The following is a 16,152-nucleotide window of genomic DNA, read 5'->3' on the forward strand; positions in this document are numbered from 1 at the left end:
GGTAGTTAATCCTTTTGAGATCCATAACTTGAATCTGTTATCAATTCTATCTGGTGCAAAATCTGAATCATAGGCACACACCTCATAATTTTAGATGCATCTCCTATTCTGCAAATTTTAGCCAATTCCTGCCAGGACTTGAGAACACTTCCTGTTATGGAGTCTTCTGGGATCTGCTGTTCTTCCTGTAATTTATAATTACTAAGTAGGGCTGTTATTGGGATTCCTTTTATCGCCGTTCCTTCTATTTCCTTCCATGCTGCAGTGTATGATGGTGAACACAGACAGACTAAAGGTCTTAGCTGGGCTGCATGTTAGTATTCCTGTAAACAGGGAAGGCCAATTCCACCCTTTTCTTTTTTTAGTTGTAGAGTTCTAAACTTAATTCTGGCCTTTTTACCCTGAAAACAAATACCTCGCTAATGATCTATCCCATTCTAAGAACTGTTTAGGTGGGATTCTGACATTCCATCTATGTCAAATATTTTATGTCTTATTCAGGATTTTTGTACTTTTGTTTTGTCAGTGCTGTGATCATGTCAAAGCAGCAACTTGTATTAAAAAAGCCTCGATAGAGAGCGTTCATTTTATAGAGTTAACATTGGTTCTGTTAGTGATATGGTATGAAACCGTAGCACCACAGCACTTTTGAATTTTAATGATCACAATACCGGAGTCAGTCTGTTTTTCTCCATCGATATGCACTTCCCGACCGCTCCGCGCCTTATGGGAAAAAAAAAAAAAAAAAAAAAAGACGATGCGCACGTTGTGCAAAACTCTGAAACAGGAGAGCCGTGACATAGAACGGAGCAACGAACCATTAATCTATAAATCAATAGACAGGTCTATATAAAGACATAATCCATGTTTCTGTCTCATATTTGTATGACATTAAAACGATCTGGAACTTTTGTTTTCCCACTGAAAGCTCTGGTTTACACAGTAAGTGCCGTGTATGAAATTTTTTGGATGATACTCTGATGAGAAACATTGGAGACAAGAAGAGCTATGATTGACATAGTTGGAGTTCTGTCCACGTTTTAATGTTGCAGAGCTCAGTCTTTTTGCAAATAGTTTAAAGTTTAAAATGGCATGTTGTACATTTTTTTATCTGGTCATTTTGTGGAATATTTAACAACTAGAAAATGGCACAGAATAAGAATATTTTTCTACTCTTATTGGCTGATGTTAGGCCTACCGATTTTAAGTTAAATATCTATTGCATTTTTCTTAGACGCCTGTGAAAATAATTTCTATTCCCATGGCTTTTTTGTTCTCTGGGAAATTATTTTTGACGATAACTCCAGAAACAACCATAAAAATCAAAACATCAACAGTGACAGTAATATTAAGAATAAAATAATATTCAGTGCAAAGTAGCTAGAATTTCTATGATGGGCGGTAAGGGACCTGGATAATGGATAGAGGGGCGCTGGCCCCAAAAAGGTTGAGAAACACTGATTTAGACTGTAGACGTCATGTTAACATCACTAGGTCCCTCCAGTTTGTCGCGATTCTGCGACTGTGGAAATTTTTTGCAAAAATCAACAAACCCCGCATATTTTCATGCTAATGCATATAAGTAAGTTTATTGCAAATCTTCCCCAAAAATTATCAAAAACATTAGATTTACGTGACTGCTAACTTCCACCAGTAGGTGGCACCATTTCTTACTTTTACAACACTGCCTTAGCCTCACTTGTTGTCAAGTTACAGTGTGTAATAGACATGGTGAGAAAGAAAAAAAAAGAGTCACATTTAACATCATACATAAGCTTGAATTTTACAAAATTGCCTTCAAATATTTTTAAGTTAACGCCACAAAATCTGTGATTTTGATAGAAAAAAAAAATCACAAAAGCAATTGTATAACCCTGGTGGGACTGAAGATGTGAAATGATTACCATTTTATTTATTTATTTTTTTTACCAATCACTTTATTTTTGGTAAATTGTCCACATTAAACACAGGAAAGAACAACAACAAAAAAAACAATAAAACAATAAAGAAGCCCATAATTTAACATAAAAGGAACAGGCTGAAGCCAAGCTTATTCTTGCCTACCCTATTTTATACCCAACACCCTACCAAGATATCTCCTTAAGCATATGTATGCATATATAAATCTACATTACAGTGTAAATTGTTATCATTTAAATTTTAGAGCTCTTTTAAAGGTCACCAAGAAAGGACATAATTTAAAATCATCATTCAATTCATTCCAGTTTCACACTAATAACTGAAACACATCTAGACTTTACCTGTCTCTTCTCTTTTGCACATTCAAAGATAAAAAAAACCTCGCAAATTATATTTATTCTCTCTCAATTTAAATAATTTCTGAATACCAGAAGGAAGACTTTTGTTCAATGCTTTATACATTATTTCCAGTATTTTTATATAAACAGTACCTTTAAATTTTAATATATTACTTTGAATGAAGAGTTTATCAGTTGGTTCACGGTACCCCACCTTATACCGTGAAAAAAAAAAAAAAGCCTTAGAGGTTGTTTTTTTGCAACTTAACTAATTTATCAATGTTTGTTTTACTTGCATTTCCCCAGATTTCTGAGCAAGACAAATAAGGCAAAATCAAAGAGGAATATATAATATGCAGGCCTTTAACATTTACTAAATCTTTTATTATTTCATCCATATTTTTTCCAGAAAAAAATACATTTGTATTGTCAGCAAACATTATAAACTTAAAAATATTGGATACTGCAAAAATATCATTTAAGTAAAGTTTAAATAATTTAGGTCCTAGGACTGAGCCTTGAGGAAGACCACATTTAAAACTACTTCACTCTGTGACTTTGTGTTGTTAATTTGTACATATTTTAATCTGTTACTCAAATAACTCTTTAACCACCGATATGTAACCCACCGTAGGCCATACAGTTCACATTTGAATTGTATGTCCTATTTCTAAGAACTAATAATCAAAAACTTATTAATATTTCAGCAGTTTGTTAGTGGGTTCTATCAATAAATTTTGGCACAACCACCCCATGAGAACATTCACTATCCTGACATGGTCCAAAATGAAAATGAGTTTGACATCCCTGATCTAAATGATGATCAACCAAAAGTCACTTGATAGTGATCAAACAGCATTTATGAGGACATGCTCCTGTACCTGCAGATTATTGAGCGGATCCATTTTCATAACAGGTCCAATGGTGTTAACAGGCAGGGAGACCTCGATACTCTGATTGGGCATCAGTGGAGTGTGAATGGGCAGAGGACTGGTGGGAATCACACCAAAACTGCAACGAGAATAGAAATCTAAACCTGGTGCTATTCAGCTGCAACTTTCCCACAAACATTTGTGAATTAGTGCCTGAAAATTCCTCTCCTCCAGTTCACAAACCTGTTTTTGTTGAACTGGACGGCAAAGTCATTCATGTGCTGCAGTGCCTTGTTGGTGAACGACATGTCCATGTACATGTGGCCCTGGCGGCGGGAGAATGTTCCAGAGATTTCTAGTCCCTTGGCTTTTACTGCAGGAAGCCACACCTGGTAAAAAGCAGTTTTTGGTTTAAAGATTTTTTTGGCACTAGTGACATTTATTTAATGGCAATTTGACATGAAAGAAGGTGGAGAGAGAAGAGAGAAGGGGAAGACATGCAGGAAAAAGACTGTATAGAGGAATATAGCCTTAGCACATGGTGCACCCTCCCTACCAACCAAGCTGTGTAATACTTTGTGTCTTACGTTTATCCTTCGCTGAATAGACACATTCAAAAAGTCAGATGTTTCTACAGTTTTTACTCCAGAAAAACTATCATTTTTGGGCTTCATATTTTACACATTTTATTAATCTTTACTAGATTTGGAAGACTCCATGACTTACTCCAACAAAAATCCAGCAGCATTCAAGTATGATTAATATCAAATCAGTAGAAATGAAAGTGGGTTAGAGCTGGACAATAAATCAATTCTATTCATATCACTGATACATATCATGCTAGGCAGATGATCAGTATCAATAGATAATATGTCTGATAGAATATTCAATATATAGAATATTCACAGAACCCTGATCCAGAACTGGAAAGCAATGTGGAGGATGTAGACAGAGGAAAGACTAAAGCTGCTGAAACTCACGACCAACTAAGCTAGGTTGGTGACATCAACTAACTCACTAACTCACTATTTGGTTACCGAGCAACAAATGTTGAGTAACTTGAGCAGCTGTAGTTTAAGGTTTCCTCATAACTGCTTAGAAATAAACTATGCCTGAAGTAGGCTCTGTGGATAAAACAGGAAAGGTCACGCGACCAGTTTAGCAGTATTTCAGATATTCAAAAAAAAAAAAAAAAAAACTCAATATATCACTATCAATTCATATGAAATATGAATCATACGATTCATATTTTAATCTGTTACTCAAATAACTCTTTAACCACTGATATGTAACCCCCCGTAGGCCATGCAGTTCACTTATATCATGATACATTTTTCAACCATATTGTCCAGACCAACAGTGTCAATCATCCTCTGGTAAGCGTTGCTCACACCCTCTGCCTTGCTCTTTTCTGTGCAACTGCTCATTCCCCACAGCACAGACAGTTAGCATGGCCGCTGATGACAGCGGTTATACAGTTTTCCTGTTATAAGTTGTTTCTCTGCCATAAGCACATTGCGCAACACATATGTGATCATGATGACAGTGCTCAGACCCTTCTCCTAGCTCTGACTGGTTGTTTCTGACTGAGTGATGTTTATCTGCAAGTGGCAGTAGAATCACAGGGATGAGGCAGAGGAGCTTGACTTTTTTTCGTATCATGTGTCTCATGTTATACTGTCCAAACAGTGACGTATGCAAAAAACATATTTTTACAAAATTTACATACCGCAGCTTTAAGTACAAAACCAAATTCAATCCAAAACATTCATTGATTTCTACAGAAATGAAACCAACCATGTAATATAACATTAACAAAATAAATCTAGCTAGAAAAAATGTTTCAAATCCTTTTAGCATGAATAATCTCGGTTTAATTTGACACTATATTGTCACTTGGATCGATGCATGTGCGATAAAGTTGTGTGTACTCACTGCTTTTGGGGCTACGAAGCCTCCGGTGGCGATGGCCATGCCTGTGGAAAGCTCAAAAAGGTCATTGAGGCCACTGCTGACTGCTGGAGGAGCAGGAGTTGGTGACGGAGCAAAAGTGCTGGGGACGGATGACGGAATGAAGTTTTGTCCCACCTGAAGGAGTTCCGAGACAATAGCACAAACACTGAAAACACACTGTTCTAGTTAAAACCATGTCAGTAAGCTTCCTATGCAGTTTCACCAAAAATATGCCAAAAGCCCAAGAAGAAAACATAAATAAATCACACAAAGAATGTTAGATGTTAGGTCACTGGCAAAAGAAAGCATGATTATATGGAAATAATATTTGAACACTCAGCCAAAGCAAAAATAAAAGCAGACCTAAATTAATTGAGAGAAACACCTTTTATGTGCATCTTAGTATTTTAGCCCATGAATCATAAAACATTTACTTCAAATTATTCAATAACACAAAATCCATAACCCAACTCAATTTAGCATTAATGAAGAGTTTTCATAAACTGATCTAATGCTAGTAAACAATATATTCAACAGTATAAAATATAAAAATACAAACCCACTGGGATCATAAGACTGAAATAAAAGTCATAAATTTTGTTTTAAAATAGGCCAAAATGATTCAAAACAAGCCATTTTCAAGCTGTGCACACAGGTGTGAAGCAATGAAAGCGTGAAGAGTGCAGTGAGAGTTTAGTTCAAGAAGCATGCAGCAAGATGGCCGAACAGAAGGGCTTAACTTACTGCTGGACTTCCCCCAACACCTCCGCCCAGGTCTCCCCCAAGCTATGGGAGAGAAGAGGAGACGCCCCCAAAGACAGCATCCAAACATCAGAGAAAGACCGAACACACACACACACACACACACAAAGACAGAAACAGAGACCTTCTTAGCAACCGCAAGCCATCAAGAGCAGCCCCTCACTGTCTGGGAAAATACCTCAATAATAAATCTGTAAGACAATTACCAAGACCTCTAGACATTCTGAGATGTTAAATGTAAAACTGAGACTAAAAATAGCCTTAATTTATGAACCAATGTCACTCTTGTATTTTTTAAAAAAAGGGTAACACTTTATTTGAAGGGGGTTGAATAAGACTGTCATGACACTGTCATAAACATGACATAACACCTGTCATGAACATGAATAAGCCTTCATGAATATTTACTTCACTCTGTGACTTTGTGTTATATTCATGAAGGCTTATTCATGTTCATGACTTGTGTTATGACATGTTTATGACAGTGTCATGACAGTCTTATTCAACCCCCTTCAAAGAAAGTGTTACCAAAAAAAGTAATATTTAAAAAAAATATATTCTATAAAATTCATAAAAGTAAAACTATTCATTATGAGCAGAGTAATATTTACATTTCTGATAATTAGGGCTTACAGCTAACAAAAACATCAATTATAGCTTCTCAGAACATTTAAGTACATCAGATTAATGAAAAAAAATGTCTGATTCCAGAACATTGATGTGCAGCAGACTGTCATCCACAATGTTCACAAAGGGCTCATTGCTAAATAAGATGGATTTTCAGACAGTTTTATCTAAGCATGCTGTTGAAAAGTTGTGTGGAAGAAAAAAAATTAATAAACAGTCATACAATTAGAACGAAATTTTATGCATTTTTTCCCCCTTTCACTCAACTTCCCATTTACTGCCTACTATATTAATTTATTTAAAATTATAAAAGCAAAAGTGGTTATTTGATTTGCTGACAATAACAATTTAACATATTATTGAACTGAATACAAAACACTATGAATTTAATTATTTACTATGTAATTGTGCTAATTTAGGCATAATTAGGTATAATTCCAACCACAAGACGAGGGCGAAGCCCTTCCAATATGATCCATAGGCCGTCTTGGACATGTAGTCCAACTACTTCCTACAAGTGGTTAATATGCCTGGATCAATAACTCTGAACAGCCATTTTCCTTAGCAATAAGATTTTTGTGGCTTAACCTTGTTGTGGATGTTGTAAAAACATAGTTGTAGACCATACTTTTTACATGGCCATAACATTTTATATTAAAAATAAATTATCTCTATTGGTCTACAGCAGGGCTGGGCAACTCCAGGCCTGGAGGGTCTCCTGCAACTTTTAGATGTGTCTCAACTTCAACACACCTGAGTCAAATAATGAGGTCGTTAGCAGGACTGGAGAACCTGACTGCACTGAGGAGGAGATTCAGCTGTTGGATTCAAGTGTGTTGGACCAGGGAGACGTCTAAGAGCTGCAGGACGCCGGCCCTCCAGGACCAGGATTACCCACTGCTGGTCTAAAGTAATGGTTTGAAAATTTTCAGTGAAACAAAACTGGTGTTTTCATTAGCTGTAGCAATGTTAACATTAATAAACCCTTGAAACATTAATCTGTGTGCAATGAATCCATAATAGCTTACACTTTCTGTATTATATTACTTAAACTTTTCAGTGAAATTGTAATTTACTGAAATCCATCCAATTTTACAACTGGACCCCATCATGAACTAATAAACTTCATAAAAGTATTAACACCAAAAAGGCAGTTTTTATGTTCAACAGTAAAATCAAAGTGGTACATTGCAGCCATGCAGGTGGTGGAAAAGTAACTTATTTGTGCGACTGATCTCACCAAGCTGTCCAGGCCTCCACCCAGCAGGTCCACTGCACCCATCTGCATGGAGGAGACTTGGGGAACATTGACAGGAGGGCCCAGGTCAAGGTTTAGCAGGTCACCCAGAAGGTCACCCTGGCTAGGAATCACATGTGGCTGGTCCATGGCGGCAGCTGGACCTCCGCTCACAGGGCTCTCGCCTGTATCAATACTGTTCAGGAGGAAGTGGAGAAGAGGTTAGAGATGGTACATTTAAACTTCTTTCACTCAAAATATCAGTGAAGTCTCTGACTCAAGGCTGAATATATAGAACACGGTTTATGCAGGCTTCACCAACTAAAGTTTAGGACTTAAGATCTTTTTAAGACCATCAAGAATAAAATGTTCACACATCACAACAGATGTATCAAAGACATTCAGGGGACCAAAACTGTGAACTTTCTGGGGTATTTTTGTGGCTCTTGGGAGCAACTGTGTGCTTCTCACATCATGAAAATGGCATATGGCTTTCTAGTTATCTAGCTACCTCGAAAGCCATATGCTAACTGGTAATGAGCCATATGTTAGGTGCTAATGACTTGTTTGCTTGCCAGCTAGTTAGCAAGCAAACTGGATAGCAAGAAGTATTAGCAGCTCGTTAGCAGTAACCTTAACCAAACTGAATCAAAGAACGCAGTGAGTGAAGATGTCTGTGCACGACTACAGCTTTTGTCTGATTAAAAAGTCTCATAAAACCTGCATAGAATATATAATATTAAATAGTCCTGCCACAATGAAATTTAAGACCCGTGATTACTGTTTTTAAGGCCAACTTACATTTTCTATAATCAATTTAAGATATTTTAAGGCCTTCACGTTAGAAAAATAACCAATAAAGCAACACTAAGATCTTTGTAAATTATTCAGGTTTTTCTGTGTTTGACCTGCTGTGCTGGACAGGAAGGTGCTTCCGGTGGATTCCATGACTTCCCTCCACAAAGGCGCTGGGCGGCTTGTGATAGACTGAGGCCAGGGAGCCGATGTGGCAGATCAGCTCGTCCAGCAGCGTGGGCTCAATCAAGTCAGTCTCCTCCGAGATCAGGGGCTTTTCTGACAGCACCACCTCTTTGGCCGTCACAGGGTCAGTCGACAGCAGGCGCCAGTAAATATAGCCTCTGTCACGGAGGTCTGGGTTGTCAGAGTCCTGATGGGGGAAAGAAAAAAACTGAAATAAATCTCAATGTAAGACTGTGCAGGTGATAAGATTTGCATTTTTATATGAAAAATATTAATGCCACATTTCATATTTCCACAGCATGCAAATGTTAAAAATCATCTAATTTTATGAATTTTGTTAATGTGTGGATTTGACCTAGTAATCTGTGAAGTTGGAAAGAGGTTCTCAACCTTTTCAAAGACTTTTACAATAAAGAAACAGTTTCACAGACAGCACTGGTCATTTCAGATTCTGGTCTGTCTGATGTGACCTGACCTGTTCAGACTGGAGGCTGGACAAACCAGACAGGGGAGATTTCTGAGCATCACTTCTGAGTTCACCAAGAACACATTCACAAAGGTTTAATATGGGTTTACTGTTATTTTTTGCAGTGAAAAAATTGTGATAATGATTTTCCCCCATAATAGAGAAGTCTTGACTCAAATATATTCTGTGAAGCAGGTGTGAAAGTCTGTTGTTTATAAGTGGTTCATAGAATGAAAGATAAAACTCAAACACAAATAGGGGAAAAATATTTATTTCCTGTTCCATTTCATATTGGAAATAACAAAAACAAGACATTTTTTAAAGTAACTGTTTTGTGTACACAAAACTACTTCATAGTCACAAATCTAAATAAGCAGTTCTCCTAAAGTTGAAATCATACATACAGTTGAAACCTGAAGTTTACATACACTAAGCAAAAAGACAAGCACATCTTTTATTCTCACTGTCTGTAAATAAAACGGAACAAATTTCTCTTGTTTTAGGTCAGTTAGAATTACCAAAAGTAGTTTTATGAAGGGAATAATCCATTTAATTTCTGTAGAACTGACTTTTGTAACACAAACAGCACTAACCTGAGTGGCCAGGCTGAGGACCTGCTGCACCAGCTCCTGAGTTTCTGATGGTTTCTTCAGGAACAGCTTCACAATGGCAGTCAAAAGAGTGAGTTGTACCTGCAAAGCAAGACAAAGAAACAAACTGTGTATAGGTGTAATGGAAAGCAGGGAATTTATGCAGAATGTAAACAGCGAGATGCATTGATTTCTTTTGAAAGGGTTAGTAAACATGTTAACTTTCACGACAATTATCTGAGTTAGTTTTTGGGCCATTCAAGGAGATGAAAGCAGAGTTCACAAGAACCTGTACATCCGTTCTTTTTAATCAACTCACCTGAGTGCTCTCGTCGTGGAAACCCTCGAGGAAGCTCTCGAGCAATTCGTCAGCATTGTCGATCCTCTCGGCGTACTCTCCGACGATCCAGATCATGGCACCTCGAGCATCGGGTTCATCCAGGGAGTCCAGGTTCTCGCACAGCGTGGCGATGATGCTCTCATATCTAAAGAACAGCAGCATCTCGGTGGTTAGACGTAAAGATAACTGGACAGGTGATGTAAGCCAGGGTGTTCCCACATACTTGTTAGGGTACTTGCGGAAAATGTCCCTGATGACCACAATAGCCTCCTGAACCACGTAGTTGACCTTTGTCTGGATCAGGTCCAGCAGAGTGCTGACACAGCGCTCAGCCGATTGCTACAGAAACAAAAGACACACTCATCCTCAGTACAAAAGGATCATACTAACTTACAACAATAGATCCTTTCAGTGAGTCCACTTCAGAGCTTTCAGCCATGGCCAGACAAATACATCTACTAAAAGAATCTTACTGGAGTATTTATTATCTGTTAGCCTTGTTTGTTATTTTAAAAACAAAGACAAGATAATCCTGGGCAATAAATAAATTCTCTCGACGAATAAAATATTTGATTTTTGAAGATTTAATTTCAGGAAAATCTGGATTTTTCTTTCACCGATGCACTCCTTGGGTTTCCATAGGAGTGGACTGGTCAGTGTGCCCACAAGCATGTTTTACAGCTTCTATTTATTTGGATGTTGAATACAGGTGAACTCTACAGAATAATAAAACCAGGCAAAGTTTTTTTTAATGATGAGAATAAAGTCACAATATTACCAGAATAAAATCGTAATATTGCCAAAATGAAGTAACAAGTTTCTGAGAACGTCAACACAAAAAATTAAAATGACGAATGTTGTGTAAACTTTGGCATAAATTCCTGAGATTATATTTAATCTTTTAACACATCAGCATCAGATTATTGTCAGTAACATTGAAATGATGGTGGGTCTATTTCGAAGACAGAACTACACCAACTGAGCTGCTCACCGCAGATCCTGATAACCAAGCTTTTTTCTAATTAAAAACTGCAAATATCATGACTGTGTGATGGAATACTCCATCGCACAACTACCAGAAGGGATGATTAAAATAAAAGATACTTTTTACAAATATTTTCTATGATGTCTTTTTTTAGAAAAGAAATCGGGGAAAAAAAAAATCTGAATTTCGATCATTAAGTCATATTGCCCAGTCCTAAAATCATCATGGAGTTGCCATTAATGCCAATTTTAGCATTGAATGTTAGTGATTAAAGTGGTTAGAATAAGTAACGCCCTTTAACTTGATGTTTGTGTGTATTACCAAAAAGCCGCTAAATAAAGCAAGAGAGACAAAACAGAGCAACTTTGCTGCAGCCTTTGAATTATCTGTTGGCGTCTAGCTCTCAGTAGTGTCTTGGACAGCTGGCACACCACCATAGAAAGTAGTTTTCCACCTTTTAGTGTGTCTCCTTATGTTTTTAAAAATTATCTATACAATGTCAGCCTTCCAGCCCTCACTAATAATCCCAACATAAAAGAAAGTCACTGTCACCAAGACCTGTTGGTGCTTCAGAATTCACTGACCAGAAGAAGATTGGATTTCTGAGGTTTTAACAGACAAGTCAGTGCCTGTTAAGCTAGTAATTATTTGATTCTGGTGGCTTCTCAGAAAAAAAAAATAGATCAAGTGACAGCAGTCAGTCCTCACCTCCACTTTGATGGCACAACGTCCGATGGCTCGTACTGCCTTACGCACAAAGTCAACATCTACCTCTGTGGCATATTCCTTCAGTTCAGCCAAAACCTGTAAGGGTCCAAAACATATATCACTCCCACCATATACATGGAGCAAAAGCAATACAAAAAAAACACATTTTTATTAAACTAATCAAAATATCACTTCTGCGTAAGCACTGAAAAAAATGGCAGCATGGATTGTATTTTCAAGATTTTTCTTGTGGAAATTGGCAGTATATGTTTGCAAAGTTAAAGGAGAAGCAGGTCAGTGAAATTTTTTGTTGGACAATATTAAAGAAGGTCAGTAATGTCCAACTGCTTTTCACAATCGTTTATTTTTTTATTTTTATTTTGAAAATAGAGCCTGCCATTAAATAACAACAATAATGTGTTTTGTACATGGAACCTACCTGGGCAATGTTGGCCTGAGAGGCCAAGCGGATCATGATGTCCAGTTTCTCCAGCTTCACATAAATCGGGTCGTTATACTTGACAAAGAACACTTTAATCTCCTGCTTTAGGATCTCAGGTCTGCAAGGAAACAACACACACACACACACACACACACACACACACACACACGGCCCTGTTGGAAGTTTTCTTGTTTATTTTAAAAAATAAAAACAAAAGTTCATCATGAAAACAGAAGCTACAAATTTATGATAGAACATAAAACAACTTAGAACTTAAACGATGGAAGAAGAATACTTTTGAATACCACAAACATTTTTTTTCCTTTGTACTCACTTTATTAACTCTAACACTTAAATTTAATATAAGCACTTTTCCACTGTCAAGTTGTGCACTAACCGGTTAATGTGAGGCTCTGTTCTACCCCGGTAGTGAGCTTTTCCATCAGACGCTCTGTTCCTCACTAGATGAAAACTAGTAGCCACTTTACTTTTTTTTAACCCAAAGGAAAAATAAAATTCACATCACAAGCTAATATTACGTCGTTCCAGTGTTTCACACTGTCTGTGCAAAACAGCAGCTCCATCAGAGAGTTTACGCATGTGTTTCTGGAGATGCTCATGATTAAACTCATAATTACACTCATAATTATGTTGTATGCTTTTTCAATGACATAAATCCAATCAGTGAATGCGGCCAGCAGTCAAACAATGCCGTACCCTGGTCTGTGCTGCTGGTACTACCCCTGAAGTAGAGACCAAAATCTGAGAAGAACCAGGCAGAGCTGTGCCAGATTTGCTAATGGAAAATTAATCTTCGCCGAGGTGGACCAGAACTGTACCAGTTAGAGGTGGTGTAGTGGAAAAGTGCCTTATGTTTTCAAAGGTGTGTGGGAAATCTGTGCTCATGTTGAGAGACTTAATCTCAAAAAGCAGTAGGGATGCAACTAGTGATTATTTTAGTCATAAATTAATGGGGTAAAAAATGGGCACATTCTGCAGATTTTTCATTTAACCACTTAAGCCTTTTTATAAAATGCTGGAAAAACATTAAAAGATGTACATAAATAATTCAATTACTTTTTTAATTAGAAAGTAAACATTTTGTTGCCTAAAATGCAATAACACGGTATTCCTTTAGTGAACGCTTGGTCATCTGTAGCAAAGGAGCATCTGCAGCTAAAAATATTAACAATAACACATGAAAAGCTCAGTTCATTCTGCTTAACTTATCAATACAGTGTAGAGCTCATTTATTGATTATTTTTGGATAAACTGATTAATAACCAGATAGCAAAATGAGCTTAATACAATTTTTAAAAAACTTTTTTAACCAGATGAAGCTAAAACTGCCACTTGAGGACCTCTGGGTAGAACATATTTATAGAAAAGTTTTCTTTGTTTTCTTTCTTTTTTTTAAAACTTAAGTGCAAAATATACATAGTTTTCATATATGCCATATATGTCAACTAAATTAGTCGACTATGATTTCAATAATTAAATTATTGCAATTAATCAGATTAATGTTTTCCACCCTAAAATGTATCAAGCGCAAACAGCCATGTCGATCTCATACCTTTTCTGAACAATCAGGTTGATGTTCCTCAGAGCCACATACTGGACCTCTGGCTCTCCAGACAGCAGAGTAACGAGTGGCGGAGACAGCTTCTTCAGTAATGTGTTGTAGTAGTCCGAGTCCTTTGGCAGGAGCTCCAAGAACTTCATCAGGACCTTGACAGCGGACAGAACCACTGCTGAGTTGGCGTGAGACAGTCGAGGAGTGACACGCTCACAGATGCTTTGAGACACAACAGAGGAAGAATCTCAGCATGAGTTCAGAGAGGAAAGAGGCATAGTTTCGCTCAAAACCAATCTTTACTAAATATGGATTAAGTTAAAGGGGGCCTACTAGGCTTGCTTGAACTGGTTAGGATATGTCTATGGGCTGTACAACACATGTTCATTACATTTTTTGCACAAAATCATTCTCAGATAATCAGATTTCAGTTGGGTCAGTTCTGCCTATTTTGAGGTCCTTTCAAAATGAGTTGTTTTGGGGCCTCTTGTCACTTTAAATCCAAATAAGCTGCTGCTGGCCACGCCTACCCAAACAGATGCGCAATTATACAACCATACATCTTTGAAAAGCAGAAGTGGAGCCTCCTTCACAACCTACAAGAATGCAGAAAGTGTTCTCTGGATGATAAGTCAATAAAACTCCTGTGGTTTCCAGCAGCCATTGTACAGCACATACAGCCATAAACCCAGCTCTACTTGGGTTGCTCGAGCTCTTTTTGCACTGTGGGGCTTGCGGGATTTCCCCCAATCAGGCAACGTGAGATGCAAAAATCACTTTGTCAGAGCCTTGCCGACTTCTCATCATTTGAAAAAATGTTATTTACATTTACCATTAAAATGTTTAGCTTAAGTGCGCTTGTAATCCCAGTGTATCACAGAGCGCAGATTCATCCTCCAGATCAACTTCAAAACTCTGAGATATTTGACTATGTACAGCCGATGCAGACCAGGAAGTTATGAGATTACATACATTCAGGCTACTGCAGATAAACAGCTCATAATTTAGCTGCATCATTGAATTTTATCATTTATATGCTGTTAGTGGGACCAATGTCAGTGTACGTTTTTTCTTTCTCCCCAACTGTGGGAAAAAGTTATATATATTTATCTGCTTGATCTGATGGCGTCATGTGGATCCTAAATTCAACTTCTTGAATGTTATATTAACCGAAAGAAAAATGCAATTGAATATGTTATTATTATCATTTAAAAACTTACAGGTAAGAATAGATGATGACGAGAATATTTTGATGCTGCATGTTAAAATGACACATTGAGAAAATCAAAAAGAAAAAATGCTCCTCTGACCCAGAGATCTGGAAGACAACTTGTCTCTGTCCTGCCCCCGCAGCCAACGCAGTAATCAACAGCTAACTCCAAACGAGAACTGTCTGGCCGGGCCGGTTGGAACCGCAGCTCTCTAGGTTCCAGGGAGCTGGGTGGGACTGGGCTGGAAGTGCTAATGCAAAAACGCTCAGCCCAGTTTCAAACCAGGCAAGTCTGGGTCGGGCTGTGCAGTTCAAAAGGAGTTTATTGCCAAAAAAATGACTGGTTTTTTTTAAGCGTTTCTGCTGTTTCCAGAAGCAGCAGAAACCCAAATGTCCAAAATGTGAATTTTGGACAATAGGTCCCCTTTAAGGATTTCAGGATCTCTACCTCTGAGCCTCTCGGTCATCCTTGGGGTTGTAGTTGGACAGGCAGTCTAGGATGAAAATCTGTCCCCACTCTGTGCATTCGTTGAGGGCCGTCAGTAGCTTGTTGATGTTCTGGGGGTTCAGGTCCAGCAAATTGCTGTTGGGGTGAGACTCGCTGATCTCAGACAAAGCAGCAACTGCATTGGCAACAACCTGTGGGATGACAGTCAAGCTTGTAAAACACAGTATTTCATAAATGAAATTTAAACAACTTTATTTGACTGGGCACAAAGAAAATGTAGTCCTAAGTCTATCTATGAAGTAAAATAAAAGAAGGCCAACCATGGGGTTTGAGTCAGCGATGAGATCCCTCAGAGAGTCCAGGAAACCCTGATCTTCCACCATCTGGGCATTGATGTCATGCAGCTTTGCCACACAAACAGCTGCTGTCTTCCTCACATATGGGTCCTCATCCTTCAGACACTTCCTTAGCGGCTCACACAAGTACTCTGTGATCTTGTCCACCCGTATGCAGCCCATGGTGCGGACAGCCAGGGCCCGGATCAGAGGGTTGGGGTCCTCACAGTCCTGTGAAAAGAAATCTCATTTGCTCACACGACATGTGCACAAAACAGTCGATATTTTGCTAATGTAAAAAAAAAAAAAATCTCAATTGTGGTGTTTCCATTAAGTAAGAAAAGTAATGAAAATTACACCGAGGC

The 16,152-nt window shown here is 37.8% G+C and overlaps 1 protein-coding gene across 1 annotated transcript in view; it reads right to left on the reverse strand.

Moving 5' to 3' along the window:
- Positions 1-16,152, reverse strand: part of ap2b1 (adaptor related protein complex 2 subunit beta 1) — a 40,104-nt gene that overhangs the window by 11,984 nt on the left and 11,968 nt on the right. The window contains exons 6-19 of the mRNA XM_015019603.1: positions 15,773-16,032; positions 15,453-15,643; positions 13,795-14,016; positions 12,219-12,339; positions 11,780-11,875; positions 10,310-10,425; positions 10,066-10,231; positions 9,750-9,848; positions 8,618-8,877; positions 7,713-7,905; positions 5,828-5,869; positions 5,066-5,218; positions 3,374-3,519; positions 3,140-3,269 (exon numbers count right to left, since the gene is read on the reverse strand). Of these exons, the coding sequence (XP_014875089.1) occupies positions 3,140-3,269; positions 3,374-3,519; positions 5,066-5,218; positions 5,828-5,869; positions 7,713-7,905; positions 8,618-8,877; positions 9,750-9,848; positions 10,066-10,231; positions 10,310-10,425; positions 11,780-11,875; positions 12,219-12,339; positions 13,795-14,016; positions 15,453-15,643; positions 15,773-16,032 (2,195 nt within the window). The remainder of the gene's footprint in view (positions 1-3,139; positions 3,270-3,373; positions 3,520-5,065; positions 5,219-5,827; positions 5,870-7,712; positions 7,906-8,617; positions 8,878-9,749; positions 9,849-10,065; positions 10,232-10,309; positions 10,426-11,779; positions 11,876-12,218; positions 12,340-13,794; positions 14,017-15,452; positions 15,644-15,772; positions 16,033-16,152) is intronic.

The sequence above is a fragment of the Poecilia latipinna genome, unplaced genomic scaffold, assembly GCF_001443285.1.
Source record: "Poecilia latipinna isolate Pla-1442-1.1 unplaced genomic scaffold, P_latipinna-1.0 Scaffold2456, whole genome shotgun sequence".
Taxonomy (NCBI): Eukaryota; Metazoa; Chordata; class Actinopteri; order Cyprinodontiformes; family Poeciliidae; genus Poecilia; species Poecilia latipinna.